The 20407-nt window shown below is 38.7% G+C and overlaps 1 protein-coding gene across 5 annotated transcripts in view; it reads right to left on the bottom strand.

Moving 5' to 3' along the window:
• Window positions 1-19955, bottom strand: part of Magi2 (membrane associated guanylate kinase, WW and PDZ domain containing 2) — a 1405204-nt gene extending 1385249 nt beyond the window's left edge. For all 5 annotated transcript variants that reach the window (XM_021191616.2, XM_021191614.2, XM_021191615.2 and 2 more), the window contains exon 1: window positions 19335-19955. In XM_021191616.2, coding sequence (XP_021047275.1) covers window positions 19335-19635 — 301 coding nt within the window. In that variant the 5' untranslated portion in view covers window positions 19636-19955. The remainder of the gene's footprint in view (window positions 1-19334) is intronic.
• Between the last annotated feature and the right edge of the window lie 452 nt (window positions 19956-20407).

The raw sequence follows: 20407 nt of genomic DNA, 5'->3' as shown, positions 1-20407 counted from the left end.
ATACTATAAATTTTCTAACTGAATGAACTATTTTTTACTTATTTTGACAGAGAAAATAAAATGTATACACTGTGAGGCATGCTTGTAATTCCTGCTCTTTGGAGACAGGATGACTGCCTTGAGTTTGAAGTAAACCTGGGCTATAATTGAAAGTACGAGGATATTCAAGGCTATACAACAAAAGACTCTTATCACAAAAACAGCAAGTCAATATTTTGAAAAGGACAGCAAATGTATATACCATTTTCTTACTATGAACTAGTTAATATGCTACCTCCACATTTTCAAATACAGCAGTTCTCTTAAAAAGCCATAAATGATTACTAGCTAGAACAAAACTTCCTTTTTGGGAAAAGAACAAAGGCAATTCTCCAAATGAGAAAAAAAAAAAATCTCTATTCTAAGAGAACTTCTAAGCTGCCTCTGCCATTAGCAGCCAAACTGTTTATTGCTGATGGATAATTGTCTTAGCAACCTGGCTTTGTAAAGGGCTCATACTATTTTGAATCATAGCAAGGATATAGTGCACATTGTTAAGCTATTTAACATACGACATTTTAATTAGACACATCCAGGCACCTATTCATAAAGGCATCAGCATAATGTGAAAAATGAGAGTCAATAAAGTCGGATAGTGTTCATTTAGATTAATTATAAATGAAAGTGCATTTCAAAGCATCACTTACAACTTATTTTGGAGAAGACAAATATTTTGTGGAAAAAAAGGTCCATCATGGATGATCTAAGATGTGCTCACACTTACAAAAAAATCTACCAGAGTATACTATAGCAAGATCTAACATATACAAAAGAAGTTTCAGCTGTTTTAAATACTTTTTAAATATGCTTACAGGATGAAATAGCTATATGCTAATTGTACAGATATACAGATATATATATATATATATATATATATATATATATATATATATATATGTATGTATATATAGGATCATTTTATGTGTCAACCTGACTGGACCGCAGGGTACCAAGTTACTTAATCAAGCATACTTTAGGTATATCTTGCAAAGTGCCTTTGGGTGGCCTTACATTTAAATCAGCATAATACCAGTGAAGTAGGGGACCCTTTCTGATATGAGAGAATTTTGCCCAGTCAGGTTAAGTCTTTAGCAGAGTTAGCTTTGACCATCCTGCTTAGTAAAGGGAAATTATAATTTCCTGGCTGATTTTGGATTGGCACTCTTGTCACTAATGTGCAGAACCAGCTTTTATTGTCTGTTAGCCTTTGTAATGGAAGGTGCCACCATCTACTCTGTGTTCCTTCCATATGGCCCACTTCCACTGTGCAATTTGTACCTAGTCATACTCCCTATGCAAATCACTGAATCCCTTATGGCTCCAGTTACCCACTAATTGTTTCTACTTCACTGAAGATCCTTTAATAATGTACTGTGATTCAAGTAAAATTAGAGCCACAAAGAAGACACGTTCTTTCATTCACTCAACCAATGATTTTAAAATATTCTTTTTTTTTTTTTTTTTTTTCCAGAAATCGTTCTTGGAATCTGTGAAATGGTTTTGAATCGTATGCTGCCCTGGCCTTGATGTGTTCCTGTTCCAATTCATGTGACACATTTAAAACCTTCATTGGTGAATCTATTGTCCTACTGAATTAAAGGAAATAAGGATTTTGTGGTAGAGTAAGTCTCAGGAGAATCTAAATATTATTCTCACATGCCAGGTCTAGACAGGATAATTGAATCAATGTTTTAAAACTGATAATGTTCACAGTATTCCATATTTCTGGGACCTAAAACTACAAATCTTCCTTAAAAGTTATTAGTTAAAATCTTCCATCACTGAAGTACATGGCGTAATATCAAGTCAGTTGAGACATAGTCAATTGAGCTTTCAAAATGATAAATATTATAGAGCTTTCTACCAAGATCTTTGGATTATTTTACATGTTAGAGAAAAGTGATTCATTACAGACATCTCAAAGAGCAACTTTGGTGCCACTTAGAGAACATTTGCATTTCAGAGTTTACTCTAAAAATAACTTAGAACATCACAGTCATGGTCAAAGAGAGACATCTTAAAATAGCCCCTCATAGAATGAAAACGTAGAGAACTGTCTAACTACTGTAACCTTTGCTTAGAAAGAAAAAGACAGGCAAAGATAGCATAAAGATAGAATTCTTACTATTTGATTTTATTGACTTACTAGTGAAACAGAAATATCTTTAGAGCCATGTATAGTGATACATAAATATATATACATATATATATATATATATACATATATATATATGAAATTTATGTACATTAAAAGAATAACTTAAGAAGACTGGATTATTATTATTATTATTATTATTATTATTATTATTACTATTATTATAGGTATACTACCTTGACCTCTGTTAAAAATACTACAATTCTAGTAAAGAGGAATTTTAATTCCCTCACTGACTTTGGCTTGGGCCTCTTGTGACTAACACTGAGTACTGACTTTTATGGGCTTTCTGGTCTATTAGCCTTTGGAATGGAGTACGCCATCAGTTCTACCATGCTAGCCTATTATTGTAAACAGTCCTCACATATTCACCATTGATGTCTTATTCTCATTGTTCTTCTAAGGGGACCAGAGCTCCCTATATGGCTGTTGCTATTTCTGTACAAAACAAATCTCTACTCTTGTAGCCGCACATCCAATACACTTGTGAGCTGCAGACTCATGGCCAACTATGTTTGAACATCAGACTTGCCATCTGGCAGGCCCTCACACACAGTATGTTACCAGATACCACTTTCTCTTAAAACTCTGTTCTTTAAGTGGCATTACATGGGGAAAAGTAAAATAAGAAAAATCTTCTCAAAATACAAATTAGACATTTTAAAACTTCATTTAGTGAACAATCCCAAATTCTAGTGCCTAACCTTGATAATTCAAAGTGAAATACTATGTATAACAACCTTGTGAATATTATCATATTAATTATATACATTCTGAAATAGCTCTGAAATTGGTATGGTTCCTTACATTTTATTTATTTAATTTTATTTCTTAATTTTATGCATACAGGTATACTGATGTGCTTAGATATGTGCACTTAAGTGTGGGTTCCTGCAGGAGCCAGAGGCATCAGAGTGTCCTGGGTCCAGAATGACAGAGGACTGCACGCTGCCCAACATGGACCCTGGGAACAAACTGTGGCCTTCTGCAAAGGTAGAATGTGCTCTTAACTGCTGAGTCATTTTCAGCCCCAACATGCTGCTTGTCCTTACACTTCTTCAATGTGATGATTTTCTGCTTCCACAACTGCCTGAATCAATTTTGTATGGATCAAATTCTAACCTCTGTAGTTATGTCTTCTTCTACTCTGCAGCCTTTCCAGGGTCACAAGCCTGAATTTGACGCCACGGTTCCTCTTACTTCTGTCTTTAATGCTGTCATTTATGCATTTTAATATTTTCTCTGTGTATCTCTTGTTGTGTGGGGATACACAGGATTCAGGGAAAAGTTGATATTCATTGTTTTCTTCCATCTCCCTGAACCATCTTCCTTGATAGAAGGTGCTTTGTTTTGTTCTGTTCATTTTTTGAGATAGTAGCTTTACCGCGACTGAAGTCTGTTGATCACCTAGACTAGTGGACCAGTGAGGCCCCAGAGCTCTTGTGTCTCACATCCCCTTAGCCCAGAGATTATAGGAGATGCTGTGCTTTGGCTATTATCTCTCATTTAACATAATATAAATTCTAGTTCAATCTACCTCCACAATAGGTCCCATATCTCACTTAATTTCCAGTCCTGACAACAGTCAGCAGCCTCGCTCCACTTTGTTTCCTGTCAATGCCAATCAAAATCTTCTTTCTTCACCACACTCAAGTGTCCCTTTCCCTGAAAGATGAATATGACAAACAGTAGACAGTGCTCAAACAACAGTGTTTACCAATAAGCTCCTATGTTTGCATGCATGGTCCACAGTGTTTTAAGTATGTGGAAGGATTAGGAGGTGCGCTCTTGTTGGAGGAGGTGTGTCTTAGGAGTGGGCTTTGGGGATTCAAAAGCTCTCACTATTCTAATGCTCTCTATCTCTCTCTCTGCCCCATGCTTGTGGATTTTGTAAGATCTTAGTGTCATGCCTGCCTGTCTGTTGTCATGCTTCCTACCACAATAGTCATGGTCTCACTCTCTGAAACTATAAGGATGCCCCCCAAATAAACTCTTTATAAGTTGCCTTGTTAATGGTGACCTTTCCTAGGCACAGTGATGTAATCCAGACACCTTCCTCTGGTTATCTTCTTTCTGTTTTGCATACTGTGTCTCCTGAACTCTTACTCCAGAGTTAGGGACAATCTCAAATTTTCTTTTATTGTGAGCAATCTCTAAGTCCCCATCTTCAGTCTTCAAACATCTTTTTCCTACTTCTACCACATTAAAAATTTTATAAAGTGTTTTTCACTCACATTACAAGACTTCTTCCTAATAAACAATCTCCTCTTGGTTTGGTTCTAAAGAATTCTGCAAAAATGACCAGGTGTAAGGGCTGTGTTCTCAGTCCCTGTTTCTACTGAAGCCAGTGAATAAATACATCTTGAAGGTGCTAACTTCCTAACCCACTGGAAAGTACATGGGTGAAATTACTAGCAGATAGTGAAGCCTAGTTGGACAAAGTTATTAGGAGAATCCTTTTGAATGGTCTCATATACAGACCCTCACACTTAACTCCCCTTTGCTTTTCTGCTCTCAAATGGTGAGTAGCTTCATCCACCATACACACATACCATAAGGATATAGACATATCTACAGTGACATAACAACTCAACCACAGGCTGAAACACCTGAAACTTTGATCCAAAATAACTTTATTTCACTTATTTTGTCACATGATAACATGTTTACTAATACAACTCAAAGGGGTAGGAGGAAACAGAGACTCAGAAAAAAATCAACCCCAAGCAAACAAGGAGAGTGAGTTTGGGAATGACACTCAATGAACTCTTCAGTTTCTAAGATCTGCACTCCGCACCTTTCCCCTCTGAGGTGCTCCAAAAGCAGTACATTTATTCATTCCTTTACTAGCACAGTAAATGGAATGTTTTAGGTAAACCCCATTAGTCCCTCATGCCTGTGCTCTTGGAACATATGATCTGATCTGTAAGGTTGCTTGAACAACAGCCCCAGCTTTATCATGATGCAGAAGACACCAGGTAATTATTTTATTCAATAAATCAGTCAAAGGATTTTGATTTGCTAGAAAATATTTTGGAGGTAAAATAATGTGCATTTCTGGCACAAATAAAGAATTTAAAGCTTGTTCTACCACAGAGCACAAACACAGCCCAACAAAATACCCATGCCTTAGGGTTCGTTTCACTTTAGCCACTCAACATGTTTCATGAAGGAGTGGAATGTATACACTCTGTGAATATTTTTTCATTCCAATAATTATTCTGTGGGACATCTGGGTACTTGTAACATCTACACTGAAATGGTCCAGAATGAAGGTGACCTTCTGTGTGTGCCAAAAGCAATGGCAATGGAAACCTTCCGGACTTCATTTGTCTGAAACTCTCAGCAGCATCTGTCAGTGGCAAGCACAACACAGTAAAACAGCTCGGATTACAGACTTGGTTTATTTGGTGGAAGCTCAGGGCCTGTTCTCAAACTTAGATAGTACAATGTCTCTATTGTTATTTTGTCTTTAGTCGTTTTATTGAATAGTGGCATGTTTTGTAAGTTTCTACGCAGGAAGTTCTGACTTTAGGACCACGTTAGTCAGAGAGACACTTTCCAGGTACCTCAAATTAAATGCTGCAAATATCGGCTCTGCTGTCTATGTCTGGTGACTTTTGATTGCAGTTTCTATCTTAACAAATAGTACCAGCCATCAGAAATGAGAAAGTAAAGCAACGCTCTTTATTTTCTCCATTTGCTCATAAATATTGAAGGTTTTGCCACCTATTTGGTTCCTGGCTCGCCCCTCTTCTATCCACCATTTTTGCTATGTTTGAAGGCCTAAAACCCTTTCCTCTCAACATCCAGGAGCCTCCGAAGCTTTTGTATCTGCATCTTAAATCTCCTTCAGCTCGATATCTTCACTTCCTAAATATGTTCCAAAAAATGTTACTGACGTGTTCACTCCCTGAAAAATTACTAAACAAATCTGAGCCCACTAATTCTGTTCTAAGGGCATTTCCAACACAGTATGGAAGCTCCCCTAGATATGTTATAAGATATTTATAGAGTCCGTGTTCCTAGATTTTGGCTCTGCTGTTATGTGGCCTACATGAAAGGTGATCACTTCTACCTTATAGAGTCATTTGAGAAATGAAATGCATGTATTCAAAGTGGTTTGAAAACCGCCTAAAGCCAAGCATGTTGGCGCATGCCTTCAATCCCAGCACTTGGGAGGCAGAGGCAGGCGGATTTCTGAGTTCGAGATCAGCCTGGTCTACAGAGTGAGTTCTAGGACAGCCAGGACTATACAGAGAAACCCTGTCTCGAAAATCCAAAGAAAAAAAGAAAGAAAGAAAGAAAGAAAGAAAGAAAGAAAGAAAGAAAGAAAGAAAGAAAGAAAGAAAGAAAAAAAGAAAGAAAACTGAGAAAACTGCCTAATATATAGGAAGCACTTCGTATAAGTTTGTTATTCACAATGGCTAAAGCATTAGAATTCAGTATGTTACCATGGCATGGCCGACTTCCCATTCTGCAAGCTCTTTTCTCATTACCTCCTACATCAAATTCTTGAGTTTACTAATTGGAAACTCTTGTCACAACTCATGAATTGTAGAATCTCAACAGCTCTGTACATTTTTTTTTTTCTGAAAGCATTTGCTAAGGTTCTCATGGAATTACTTAATCAGTAATCCTTGCTCCATCAACATTGCTTGAGACCTAAGAGATAAAAGGTGACTTTTAGCTTCACATATGCCTTTTAGAAAATGCACTGGATTAAATATTATTATTTTTAGTAAGTATTAGCTAAATTAAATATTAATGTACAATACAGTTGCTATATAAGTAACAATCAGTTATTAAGCTCATATTGATTCTAAGCATATGATAGGCATTGTAACAAACTATCCATTTAACACTCTGAAAAAATTATGTAACAATACAAATTTTGCAAATTAAGGATCTAAGGTATAAATGTGCACATTATATTTTTTTCTTAGATTGACATCTAGTATGTGACATTTCTATTACTGGCATCCAAGCCTTCTTGCTCTAGACCTTTGCACTCTTAACTATTATACACTAATAATAAATTCTTTAGATGTGACCAAGACTCATGAGCCCTTGTCGCATTGCTAGCATGGTTCTTGGCACATATGCTCCGGAGAAGATGTCTATGTACAAAGATTGGAGCTACTCAAACCCCATGCATGATGATGGGGACTAAGGCCTCCTGGTACATTTTCTTCCCAATAAGTTATTTTTTCATTTGTTTTTACTTTTCTTGACAGCTTTTGAAATCAGATCACAAAAGATGTGGCACAAATTGAAGACCTTGACTATATGATAGTCTTCATTATGCTGTTATTAATCCATATGTAGTCACTAGCTTGGTGCCTGCCAAAAAGTAGGCTCCAAAAACCAGTTTGTGAATATTTAGTAAATGAATTCAAGTCCTAAGTAAGTGGAGTTGGAACATTTTGATGAGTCAGTTTATAATTACATACATTCCCGGATCAATGTTACATACACTTGTAAACAGTTTATAATTCAAAAATATCTCAAGTTGAATTTGGCATGCATTGTTGGTATATTTTTGTAACTGATTTGCTTTCTTGAATATGTTCCATTTTAGATAAGGTTAAAACGGATTTGTGTTCCTAGTTTTTAATCTCAAGATGATGAAAAGTTTCTCAGGTTTAAAACAGAATCAGAATTGAGTGAGGTAATAAAGAATACCCAAAATTTGGCTGAGCTGAAATAGTGACAAAGTGCATTTTGATGTATTCTCCACACTTTTGATTTTGCAAGATCATTAACAGTGTTTGCTTCTCCTAACAGAAGATTGGAATTAAGCATATTTTATATTAATAAACCAGTGTGATTTTCCTACAAGCAGCAGAAATCTCAAACTAAATGTTATAAACATAGTGTGCTTTGGTTATAAGAGAGGTCAAGCAACTGGTTCCTTATTCCAGATGTACATCCAGGAGCCAGGGCGTTCCATTTATCAGCTTTGCCCTCTTCCCATTTTCTGCAGAGTGGTCCATGATCACAGGATGGCTGACAGCTGCTTCTGGCCATGTTCCCATGATTAGAACTTTCAGTCCAAGGAGGGAATATTATTTTATTCTTTAATCTTATTTTAAGAATTCAGAAATCTCTCAAAGTCCCCTAAAGGAATTCTTACTTCTCAATTCTCAGAACAGGGTTACAAGCCATTTCATGAAGAGATCACTGTTAAAAATGTGGAACTGTTTTGTCTGCATCAGACTAGTTGGGATTTAGTCACTTGAACTGTAGCCAATCTGATATGAAAACAAATCAACACATTGACATGTGCATTCATGAATAGAGCTGACATTCTAACAAAATGAAATTGACAGGAAAAGGGGAAAGGGAAGTGCATTCTAGCTAGACAACCAAGTCCTTCTTTAATAGTTTTGTCGCTAAGATGAATCTTAAAAGATATTTAAATGAAGCACACCTCTTTTGTGGTTAATATTCCCAAGAATAAAGAGTACCATGATGCTTTCTACATGAGGAGATGAAGGTGATTCAGCTGAATTTCAAGGTCCATTCATAGTTACTGTATTGGATTTGGATAAGTGTAAAGAACCAGCTGTGCTGTTGTGTGGAAGGGCTACTAGAGACAAGAATGCACTCTACATTTCAAAAGGCCTCAAGAGATTTATAAGGTTCATACTACAAGAAAATAATAATTTTGAATAGACAGATGTGTCTCATGTGACTTAAGCTTTAAAGACATATTCTTAAATTGAATTATCAAATGGTACCCCTACAATATATACAATATTGATGCTTCAGTCTATCAGGTAAAAATAAATTTAAAAGCATTAAAACATAAAATTGAGATGTAAGAAAATGCAAGATGACACTTTTTTGTTCTAATATAATGACTGAAGATATTGTTTATAATATAAAAGAAAACATTAACTGTATACATTTTACCAGTTGGTCTCCAGTAGACACAAGTTCATAAACACTGAATTAAGTTGCTGAAAGGAAAATGTTTCTCATTTAAAATATCTATATCAGATAAAGTAGCATTGTCTTTATTTCATGGCAAAATATTTTAGTAGCCCTGCTAATTAAACAGTAGGGTTTTTTTTTTCATTTTAAATTTCTAAATGCTAGTATCTTTGTTTTGTACAGAAATATAGAGGTATGGTATAATTTCATTTTTTTCTAAATAATTACATTTTTATAACTTCACTGCCCCAAATTCTTATTATTGGATAAAAGTCTCATTTTTCTCTAAGACATTTAAACCAACTAAAATTATACAGTATGCAAATATATTATCCAGTTGATGAACAAGAATTCTCCGTAGCTGTTAATTCTTTTGTTAAGATTAATGTTACAAGGATAGTATATGGTGTTTTTACACAGCTTGCTGTCTACTTCTTGATACAAAGACATAAATCTAAAAAATTTGATTTGTTGGTATAGCTGGGTCTTCAGGAAGTAACTCATACACAAAAGGACATGCATGGTATGTACTCGCTAATAAGTGGATATTATCCAAAAAAGCACAGAATGCCTAGGAAACAATTTACAGAACTCAGGAAGGTTTAGAAGCAGAAGGGCCCAAGTGAGGATGCTTCAATCCCACTTGGGAGGGAGAAGAAAGCAATCATATGAGGCAGAAAGAGGAGGTACCTGGTGAGAGAAGGGAGGGAAAGGGGAAAAGGAGAACATGATCAGCTATGGGTAGGGAGAGACAGGAGAGAAGTCTGAGAGCCAGAGAATGAATGGAACCAGGAAATCTCGGTGGTGGAGACGGAGGGACCCTCTAGAAAGTACCAGAGACCTGGAAAGTGGGAAACTCTCAGGACTCAAATGGAGGGACCTTAGATGAAATGCCTAATAGCAGGGAGAGGGAACTTTGAGAGTCCACCTCCAGTACAAAGACAGGGCATCAAGTGCAGGGATGAGGTTGCCATCCCACAGTCAAAAACTCTGACACAGAACTGTTCCTGTCTAAAAGTACTGCAGGGGCAAAAATGGAGAAGAGACTGAGGGAAAAGAGGTCCAGTGATCAGCCCAACTTGGGGTGCATCTCAAGGGGAGGCTCCAAGGCCTGACACTATTACTGATGCTATCTATGGTGTGCTTCCAGACAGGAGCCTGCATGGCTGTCCTCTGAGAGGCCCAACAAGCAGCTGACTGAGATAGATGCAGATACCTACACCAACCAATGAAGTGAAGTTGGGGATCCCTGTGGTTGAAGCAGGGAAAGACTGGAAGAAGGTTAGGAGGAAGGTGACCCCATAGGAAGACCAGCAGTCTCAACTAACCTGGACCCCTGAGATCTCTCAGACACCAATCAGGCAGCATTCAGGAACTGGTTCGAGGCCCAGACATACATACAGCAGAGGACTGCCTGGTCTAGCCTCAGTGGGAAAGTGAGAGACTCAGAGGCCCTAGGAAGTGGGGAGATCACTCAGGATGCCTGGGGTGGCATGAGGGGTGGGGGCCTGAAGGGTGGTCAATGTGGAAGGTGGGGTGGGAGGGTCAGTGGTAGATTGTGGGTGTTCTGGGGGTAGGAGTCGAGGGCAAATCCTCTTGGAGACAAGAGAGAGGAGGAATGGGATGAGGAAGTGTGGGAGAGCAGACAGGGAAGGAGTAAAATATTGACTGAATTATAAAAAATAAATAAAAGGGAAATTTTGATTTTTTATATAAATCCTTAAAAGTAACATGTTATAGAAAGTTGAGTATTTGATTTGTTTGAGGGTCTGAAACTATCAGACTTACAATTCTGCTCACTATTAAAATATGCTTACTCTTGGAATTCTGTTCCTCCTTCTGGGTTCCTGTGTCCAGTCCTCATTGTGAGGACTTTCACCTTATCTTATTGGATCTTATTTTGTTCTGATTGGCTGTTGTGTCTTGGAAGCCTGCTTTTCTCTGAAGAGGAAGTGGAGGGGGAGTGGATACTGAGAAGGAAAGTAGGCAGGGTCTGGAGGGTGTGGAGGGGGGGTCAGGATGGACCATGTGTGAGAGGAATCTCTTTCAATAAATAGGAAAAAAAGAAATCCAAGTCATTAAGGCTATATGCTCACACACACAAATCCTTTTATTTTACAATTTTTTTTTTAACACTAGTAACTGAGCCCTTCATATTTGTATGTGGTACACACATGCATTGGATGTATCCAGTCATGGAGAACACACTTGCAGTTCACCTGGCTAACTTTCACACTGAAGAGTCAGAAAGCATAGACACTTCTGGGTAATAAGGAACCGGAGATCCAGCTACAGGGAAGGAGGAATGTTTCAAAGGAAGCGGGGTTTTGGTGTTTTAACTTCTAATGCAGAAGACCGTCTTCTTCAACAACATTGTTGCTCATCCAGACGGAAGATCAACTTCCTTCTGTTTAGGTAAGACTGCACTCCCCACCCTCACCCCACCTTCCCCGCCCCCACCCCCCTGCTTGGTAGCAGACTTGCTACAAAGACAGGATTAGAATTATCTGTGCTCAGTATGCTTTTAGAAAGGAACCAAGCTGTTTGGAAGGGTTCAGTAATGCTTTAAGCCTAGGTACTCCCTTGTTTCTCAGCAAACTTTGCCCAATTAAAGAATGCTTTATCGTTACCACATGGAGTGCAAGGAAGGGCAAACTCGGGCTTGAGGGGCAGACTCAAGGTGCAACATGAAACATTTCAAATCGGAAAATTTCTCATGCTTGAAAACAGCTAATCAGATTTTAATCCGCTTAGTATGCTGCTAGGTTAATCTGTGGGTTTCTGGCACTAGTCACCATTGTTAGCATAAGTGTATCCCAAATCTATCAGTCCTTCCCTATGAATGCCAGTACAAAATATTAGTATATACAATACAGCTCATCTTTAAAATGAGCGTTAAGTGCTAACATAAAATCACTTTTGGGACTAATATTTTCTCCCAGTTCTCTATGATTGATTTAGTGACATTGTGGTGTATAAACAGTTTTTGTGCTGTCCTTGATCCATGGTAGTTCCATGTACAATTTGGGAAACATGATTTTTTTTTTTTAAATGTCTGAAAACAAAGTGTCATGCGAAAGGTATTCAATTAATATTTTTTTCACTCAACACTTTTTCTTCCTGGTACTTCACAGTAATCTTTTAAAAACATCCATGGCTATTTAAGAAAAGTTTTGTGATTTCATATACATACCCCTCACTAAATGACATTATAAAGATCAAAATTTTTTCTAAAAATTTTGTAATTGGTAGTATCAGTATAGACAAGAATTTTATTTTATTTTTTACTTTCTACATTAAGCTTACTTAAATGCTTTTTATACACGTGTGTATTACTATTGGATACAGTATCTGTTATGGTTTGGATAATGTTGGTATTTTTTTAAGTAAAATAGCTTTACATGACACAAAACTTCCATGTAATTCATGTAACATATATATAAATAATATAATTTCCTAGGTAGATAAAGCCATTTAATCATTACATTATTTTAAATCAATTCAGTAACTTCTTCAAAATATTACCTTATTAGGCTACAGAAAAGGATCTATTGGATGTCATTGATGTATATTCAGTAGTCAAAGAAGAAAACTTTTAATAGTTAATTCCTGACTGTCCAAAATGCTCAAAACTACATATCAAACCCAACTTTACATTTTAAATTTATTAAAGAATTATTTTCACAACTCTGTTACAAGAGTTACTTAAATGCCAATCAATTTCCATAATGGAAGGCACCTTGACTAATTTTCTTTGATGACGTGAACATTGTATAGCAGTGTTATACAGCAGACACACAGCCCCATGCAGGTCTTTAGTTAGCCGGCCTTAGCATTTATGGGTTCATCAGTAAATTGTCTGTGTAACATGGTTCATTTTAAATCAAGGGAAAGATTGTGTCATCATTTCTTGGAGACAAAGGGGAGAAAGGTAAGGTTTAAAAGGAGGAGTGGCAGACAGTACTAAGAAATATTAAGAAAGCCGCAGGACCCTGCTACCTGCAGCTGAGCAAGGCTGACACCATAACCACTGCTGGGACTAACTTAAGCAGTGCTAAAGTCACTAGAGTGTTATCCATAGAGATATTAAGGCTGTGATCATCTTTTGTGACATTGGTTTACACAGACATTCGCTTATGTTATGGTACAGCCACTATTACAAGTGCAATGTGTAATTCTGCTGAATTTAGTGTAATTTCCTTTGTTATATACAGCGTTAACCATGGTCACTTATTAATTTGGTTTCATTAGAGCTCATCCTGAACAGAAACTTGATTTGTCGCTATGAAGTAAAAGTTCCATTTATAATGTGATCTTTCTGGCTACTGTGGTGTTTAAAAAGTATATATATATAAATATTTTATGCAAAATGAATCCCATGATTTTTATGGTTGTCAAAATTAGAGTAAAAGCTTCATTATATTTGTCAGGTTTTAAGGAGAAAAGATATACTTAGAAGAGAATAACACAGAGGGTGAAAACAAGCTCTGTCCAAAGGAGTCATTCACAATCTGTGGATCACAGTCCCTTTGGTGTTCAAATTACCCTTTTACAGGAGCCACCTAAGACCATCAAAAATGTAAATATTAATATAATGATTCATAACAGTACCAACATTATAGTTATAAGGTAGCAATAAATATAATTTTATGATTGGGGGTCACCAGCACATGAGGAACTGTATTTAAATTTCACAGCATTAGTAAGATGGAGAACTGGTCTAAAACCTAAGATAAAAAACAAATCATTATAAATGAAGACATCAATGAAAGTTACTTTTTAAAGGTGGAAGAACATGTCTTTGCATTTAATGGCAATAATCATCAATGAAATGCTTTTTATAAAAGAATTTATTGTACAGAAAACACTGTTACTAACTTAACTTTGCACTTAAGACCAATTAGACATTAGTATTTTCCTTTTTCTTTTCCCAATTTAATTAATCACAGTTAAGAGTAAAATGTGTTGAAACCTTGGGCTAGACAGATAGCTCTGCAGTTCAGAGCACTTGCTGCTCTTGAAGAGGACACATGTGTGAATCCCAGGAACCATGCTAGGCAGCTCACATCTGTCTGCAATGGCAACTCCCCCACTAGCATTTGAACTTGCTTGCACCTGCTCATGCACACACATACACACACACACACACACACACACACACACACACACACACACACTCTTAATTAAAAATACTGTAAAAATATCTTGAAGATTAAAAGTAATGAAAGTGCCTCAAAATGGCCCAAATATTTAGAATAAGATTTACTAACATTTACATAGTGCTTACTACCTGCAAACCATGTTATGATTTACATGTGTAACTTGGCTAATGATTGTTGACACGGCAGGAGCTAGCATACAAGGTCTTACAACACATGAGGAGTAATTCCAGTAGATTACATTCCCAGCTGTTCCTTCTTACCCTTAAGAAACTGCTACCTTCCCATTTAGAAAACATGTTCATACAGATCATGCTCTTGGGTATCAAAGCCAGGTAACCTGCAAGGAAGACAGCACAGGTCACAACTGCTTCTCCCATGTCCTAAGGGAAATGTTGCCACCAGGGTCTGCTATGCATTTGAAAGTCATTGTTTGAACAGAAGGCATGTCAAATGTGCAAACATTTTTTTTTCTCATTATGAAAGTGAATGTGTGAGTTTCACGCAACTAAAACTGAAACTGAGTGTAGTGGAGGTTCAAAAACATTAAAGAAAACAATCACCACTAACAACAACGAAAATCCCAACCAAACAAACAACAACAGAAACAAAACAATCAACCAAACAACAAACAAACAACAGCAAAAAAAGAAAAAAAACCCCAACCACACCAACCAACCAACCAAACAACCAACCAACCAACCAACCAACCAATCAAACCAACCAACCAACCAACCAACCAACCAACAAACAACAGTAACAAAGCCACATACCGTGTGAATGTTCAGAGCAGAAATGACCACACATCTTAAGCTGACATTTGACCTGAAGACTATTGTCATTCAAAGCAAATGCATGAGAAAGGGATGATCATGCTTAGCATTCAAAGCCATGCCATTAAAACAGTAAAACAAACAAAAACTAAGCAAAGAAAGAGACAAAACTGCTACAGACAGTGGGAAACCACAGAAGTATCCTTCACAAACTCTTTAATTGTTTATTAACCAACATTTTCTTAACATAGTTAATCAGTAAATGTGGATATAGTTCAATAACAGGGCATTTCTAAAGCACATAGATGGGCCTGGATTTGAACCCTAGCACTGGACAAATGTTAGGCTGAGCAGCATATTAAAGCACTTTTATTATTTTTGAATAAAAAAAATTCACATAACTCAAATTCTATGAAATAAAATCAATTTTTACTAGCAAAAACTGACATACTTTGGATCTCACTCCCCAAAAGTTAAAGGCAGTGTGGAAATCTAACGCATCATATTAGTCTGAAGTCAGTGAAGAAGAAAGTGACTCTTAATAAATGTGAATCTTTTTCTCTTTAAAGGTAGGTCTTGTCTAAAAGTGAAGTTCAGAGGCTTTTAATGGCCTACCTTCTACATGATAAGAATTATAAAAGTTTTTGCCTCTTATTTTCCATTGTATCCAGGCTATGTAGGTCCCTGCGTAGCCTGACAGGCATCAGGAGCCATAGCTTAAAGAATACAGGACAAGAACGTGACAGTCTACGTAACCGGCTGCTGTGAACTTTAGCAACAAAGGTAAAGGAAAAGCCAAAGAAAAGAACTGTTAACACTTCAACTTGTATCTCAGGATCACCCAAGGGGCTCTTTTCACAGGGTCCTATGGAAAAATGAGAATGCATACAATATTGCTGACTTATAATTAAACCTATTGGTAAGAAAAGATTATTATAAATAAAAAGAATGGTTTAGAGAATCAACAGGATATCACCAATAAATAGAAATGGTATTTTTCATGTAGAGTTTATTCTGTAGGTTAAAAGATGATAGTAAAGAGAAATCTGTTGAAATGTGTTGAAAAGTTGTGAGGGTTCTGTTGTTGTTGTTTGCTTTTTAATGAGTTTGCATTTAAGCAGTTCAGAAAAACTATAAACACCTGTCTTCTTTAGTATGTCTTAAAATAATAGTTTCTCACTTTCTTTAAAAGTTAGGATAATTATAAAGCTATAACTATAATGTAAAATTAGCCAAAAAGTAAGTAAAAGTTGGGTAAATATTGCAATTTATTTGGGGTATATTTTGCTAGTGCTTTCTATTATACAGATCTCCCATTTCTCACAAAATCCCCCCAAGTTTTTTTTTTTTGCTATAATTATACATGTAGTTTCTGCATAATGTCAAATATTTAACTAAACTTTAAAATCAATCTCATTAATATTTTAAAAAATCCGCCTCACTAGCAAGCCATGTTTGAGTTCTCTGGCTATGCTATATTTTTTCTACTTTTTTTTTTTTTTCTTGTTTCTCCCTAGAAATAGAACTACTAAGCCAAGAGCTTCTACCAAATTTTCAAACAAGCACAAACCCTACTGAAACCCAACAATCACAGACTCTATACTTAATGTCTGGCAATTTTCACTTACTCATAATTATAATTAAATAAATCTAATCACCACTGATAAAAGATCAATTTTATAAGAGAATATATAGGAATCACTACATTTAAATAAACATATATGATTATAGATTTCCCAAAAGCTAATATAGATAATTAATCTATTTATATCTGTCTATTTTAATTCTGTGGATGAATGTCTATATTTGGATACCTGGAGACTGACAGACTAAGGGTTAACATATAGTGTGAAAAGATTTTCACCTAGATATCCCAGTCCATAAAAAGTGTACTGAATCTGAACAGCTATATTCTTCCAAACAAAATAGAAGCAAGAAGCTGATTGATCAGGATCAATTTTAGCTAAAATCAAGGCTGGGTAGGGATCAGCCTCTGTAGATCTTTCTGCTTCTTTGCCAAGAACCAGTAGGGAGACCTCATCTTACAGCATCACTCCCAGCTCTGTTCTGTTAGAGATTATGCTTCCCCAAGGGAAAGACTTCCCAAATTTGCCCTAGTTTTATCATGATCATTATCACAGAGTAGGCCAGAAAAAAAAAAAAATCCCATTTCTTATCTCAGATTCTTAATTTGCACAATTTTTATGCCTTCACTTTTCCAATGTCTCTCTGGATTTCTTCTAGTAAATTGCTAATACTAGATAATATTTTCTTTTAATTATTTTATTAATACTCATAAACACTTATAGTTTATGAGTATTAAAGTTTGCCAACATCTGTCTCAAGATGTAGGCATCAGAATAAAATGATCAATGGGAACCGCAGTAAAACAATCACTGTGGAAATGTATTAACTTGGGCTTGTGAGGCTGGCAAGCCCAATTTCCCTCTCCGACCCACAGAACAGTGGGAGAGAAATGATTCTCAAAGGCTGTTTTCTGATTCCCGTATCACACAGTGGGCATATCCATTCACCCATCCATAAACCATCAACCCATAAACAAATATTTTTAAAGCATTAACTTTTGCAGTTGTTTTCCTTTGCAAACACCAATATTTTTACCAACAAATAATGGTATTGGTCAATTGTAGTAGATTGAATCCTAACCTTGAACTTCACATTTGTTATCTGTTGCTATTATGCAGTATCGGAACATAAAGTGTAGCAACACAATGTTCTGAATATGAGTTCAGAGTATGTCACTCTGGAAAATACTAGGATACTAACCCATCTTCTTCAGTGTCATATAATACTGCGTGTTTACATTAGATCATCTAAAATGACATATGACGAATACTCAATAAATTCCACTGAAGATGTTTGCTTCCTTGACAGCTTAGCTTTAGAGAAGTTTATGAACCTTTGTTCTCTCTTGTTTACTTCAGAACTTTTTTTTGGACAGGTTAATTTTATTCTGAAAAAAAAAAAACAACTGCTCTATAGTATTTCTTCATAATGGATCACGGCATGAATAGCAATTCAAAATACAGTAATACTCAGAATTTCAACACTGGCGCAAGACAAATAACAATAGACAACAAACTGTCATACCAGTTATACTGGTATGTTTGAGACAGATCTGTCCTGTCCACCTGTGCCACCCAGGAAACTGCATTACCACCAGAGGAAAACAAAGGCACGCTGCTACATTTGTACAATAAAGTCTCCTCTAATGAAACTTTTCTCTCAGGACCACAATTTTATTTCAAGCAAAGACATTTTTCAGCAAGATTCCAATCTCTCTAAATTAACTTCACAGCCTAGAAGAGACTTGTCAGAAGCCAAGTTAGAACACAGGGATCCTGGGCTGTGACCAGCTTGCATCTCCATCCACCTCTATGTCACAAGCATGCCCCCATGTCTGGAGCTAGAGGAGAGTCCAACCACAGAGAAATCCTAGTCAATAAGAAAATCCCAGTCAATGAAAAATACTTTGGGGGAATCCTTGCACTGCCGCAGTCTGCCTCCCTTTCCACACAGAAAGCTTGCCCAGCTCCCTGTTTCTTAATCTCTGCCCCTCCTCCTGCCTGCTGGCCAGGGGCGATCTCTAGGGTTAGTCAGTCTGCACGTGACTCACGGTGCCCACATGACATGACCATGGGCGGGGGAGAAAGACCGAGGAGTGAAGCAGGGAAAAAGTTACTTGAACACTACTGTCAAAGCATCCAAACCAATTAACCCTTTCCTTCCTCTCCAGTCAGTGATCCCTAGGGAACCGCTAAGGACCAAGGTGTCTCCAGACTAGTTTTGGATATCCTGCAAGGGGTCTCCACTTGCCCCAATGTTCAGAGCTTCTCTCAATCTCTCTAGCGACACCTCTGCACCTCAAGTTGCTCCATCTTCCTTTCTTCCTCCTCCCTTGCTTCCTTCCTTCCCCGAAAGCTCTGTGTCCACTGTGGGCATGCCACTGGCGCACATTCTATTTGGCCTAAAGCTCAGAGGAGGTCAGACAAGGCCAAACATCTTTCAAAGGGGAGGGTCCAACTGGGCAAACTAAGTTGCCTGCTACACTACCACCTGGCTTAGCCGGCCAACCAGACCCCTAGTCCCGGTCCCACTAATGCTCCGAACACAGTTACCGTGCTCTCTGGACCCCACCCCGCGGTGGCGCAGCATATACCCATCCAACACTCGCGCCCACCCTATTGATGCCCTCCCCACGCCGGGGGGTCCCACCGCCAGGCAGAGCACCGAACAAGCTGCGCTCACCTTGCTTGACACACTTGAGCCGGAGGGGGTCCTTGCAGTGTTTGATCACGGCCAGAACGTCCCTGATGGTGAGCCCCGCCACGGGGGTCTCGTTCACCTCCAGCAGCAGCTCCTCGGACACCAACTTGCTGCCGCTTTCATAGGCCACCTTGCCGGGCTTCACCTCCCCCAGGTAGGGGAACTGTCCGTTTTCGGCGCCCCCCTTCAGTTCAAAGCCCAGCTGGCCCTCCGGGTTCCTGCCAATGACACTCTCGTGGACTTTGCTAGTCCAGTGGCTTTTCTTTTTCAAGCTTTTGGACATGGCAGTAGGGTGAGTCGCCTCAGTTCCTGAGGGTCCTTTGGGAAGGAGGGTCTGGGAGTCAAAATCGGGATGGAGGAGCAAGGGGGCCAAGGGAAGAGGGTGGCAGACTTTGCCTTTCTCTCCCTCTGCTCCGCGCTTTCCCTCTTCTTTGGATGGAGTGTGGCGGAGGAAGGGGGAGGATGAGAGGGACGGCTGGGCAGAGGTAGGAGAGCTTGGGTGAGGTTGTGCTGTCCCTTGAATGACACTCAAGGCTTTGGCCCCGCAGCGGAGGAAGCTGTGGTGGCGTTGGCGGCGTTAGCGGCGGTGGCGGCGGCCGAGCCAGCGCGAGCAGTGGCCGAGCTGGTGAGCGGGTGGCGTGGGGGTGGGGAGGAGGGTAGGGATGCCGGGGGCCACTCCTGCGTGCTGCGAGTGGGGAGCGCGCGCGCGCTCGCCGGCCTCTGTGTTGTTAGCCGATATCCATGGCAGCTGCAGTGGCAGCGGTAGGGAGCGCGTGTGTGTGTGCGCGTGTGCGCGTGTGTGCCTGTGTACTAGTTGTACTGTACTGGCAGGATGCAAGCGGGCGGCGGGGAGGGGGGGGGCGTTGGGGGATGCGAGCCGAGGGAGGAGGCGCGCGCACCGAGTGGAGCGCCAGGGAAGGCTTCGCCGCCGTCTCCCTCCCTCCGCGGCTTGACCCGGTAGTGAAGGCGCCGGGAGAGGCAGGCCCCGGGCCGCCCCGCAGCCTGCGGGAGGAGGCGGGAGCCGGGAAGGAGGGGAGCGGAGGCCCGGCGTGGGC

The sequence above is a fragment of the Mus pahari genome, chromosome 2 (genome assembly GCF_900095145.1).
Source record: "Mus pahari chromosome 2, PAHARI_EIJ_v1.1, whole genome shotgun sequence".
Taxonomy (NCBI): Eukaryota; Metazoa; Chordata; class Mammalia; order Rodentia; family Muridae; genus Mus; species Mus pahari.
The sequence above is the reverse complement of the archived record's forward strand: the minus strand, read 5'-3'. Positions and strand labels throughout refer to the sequence as shown.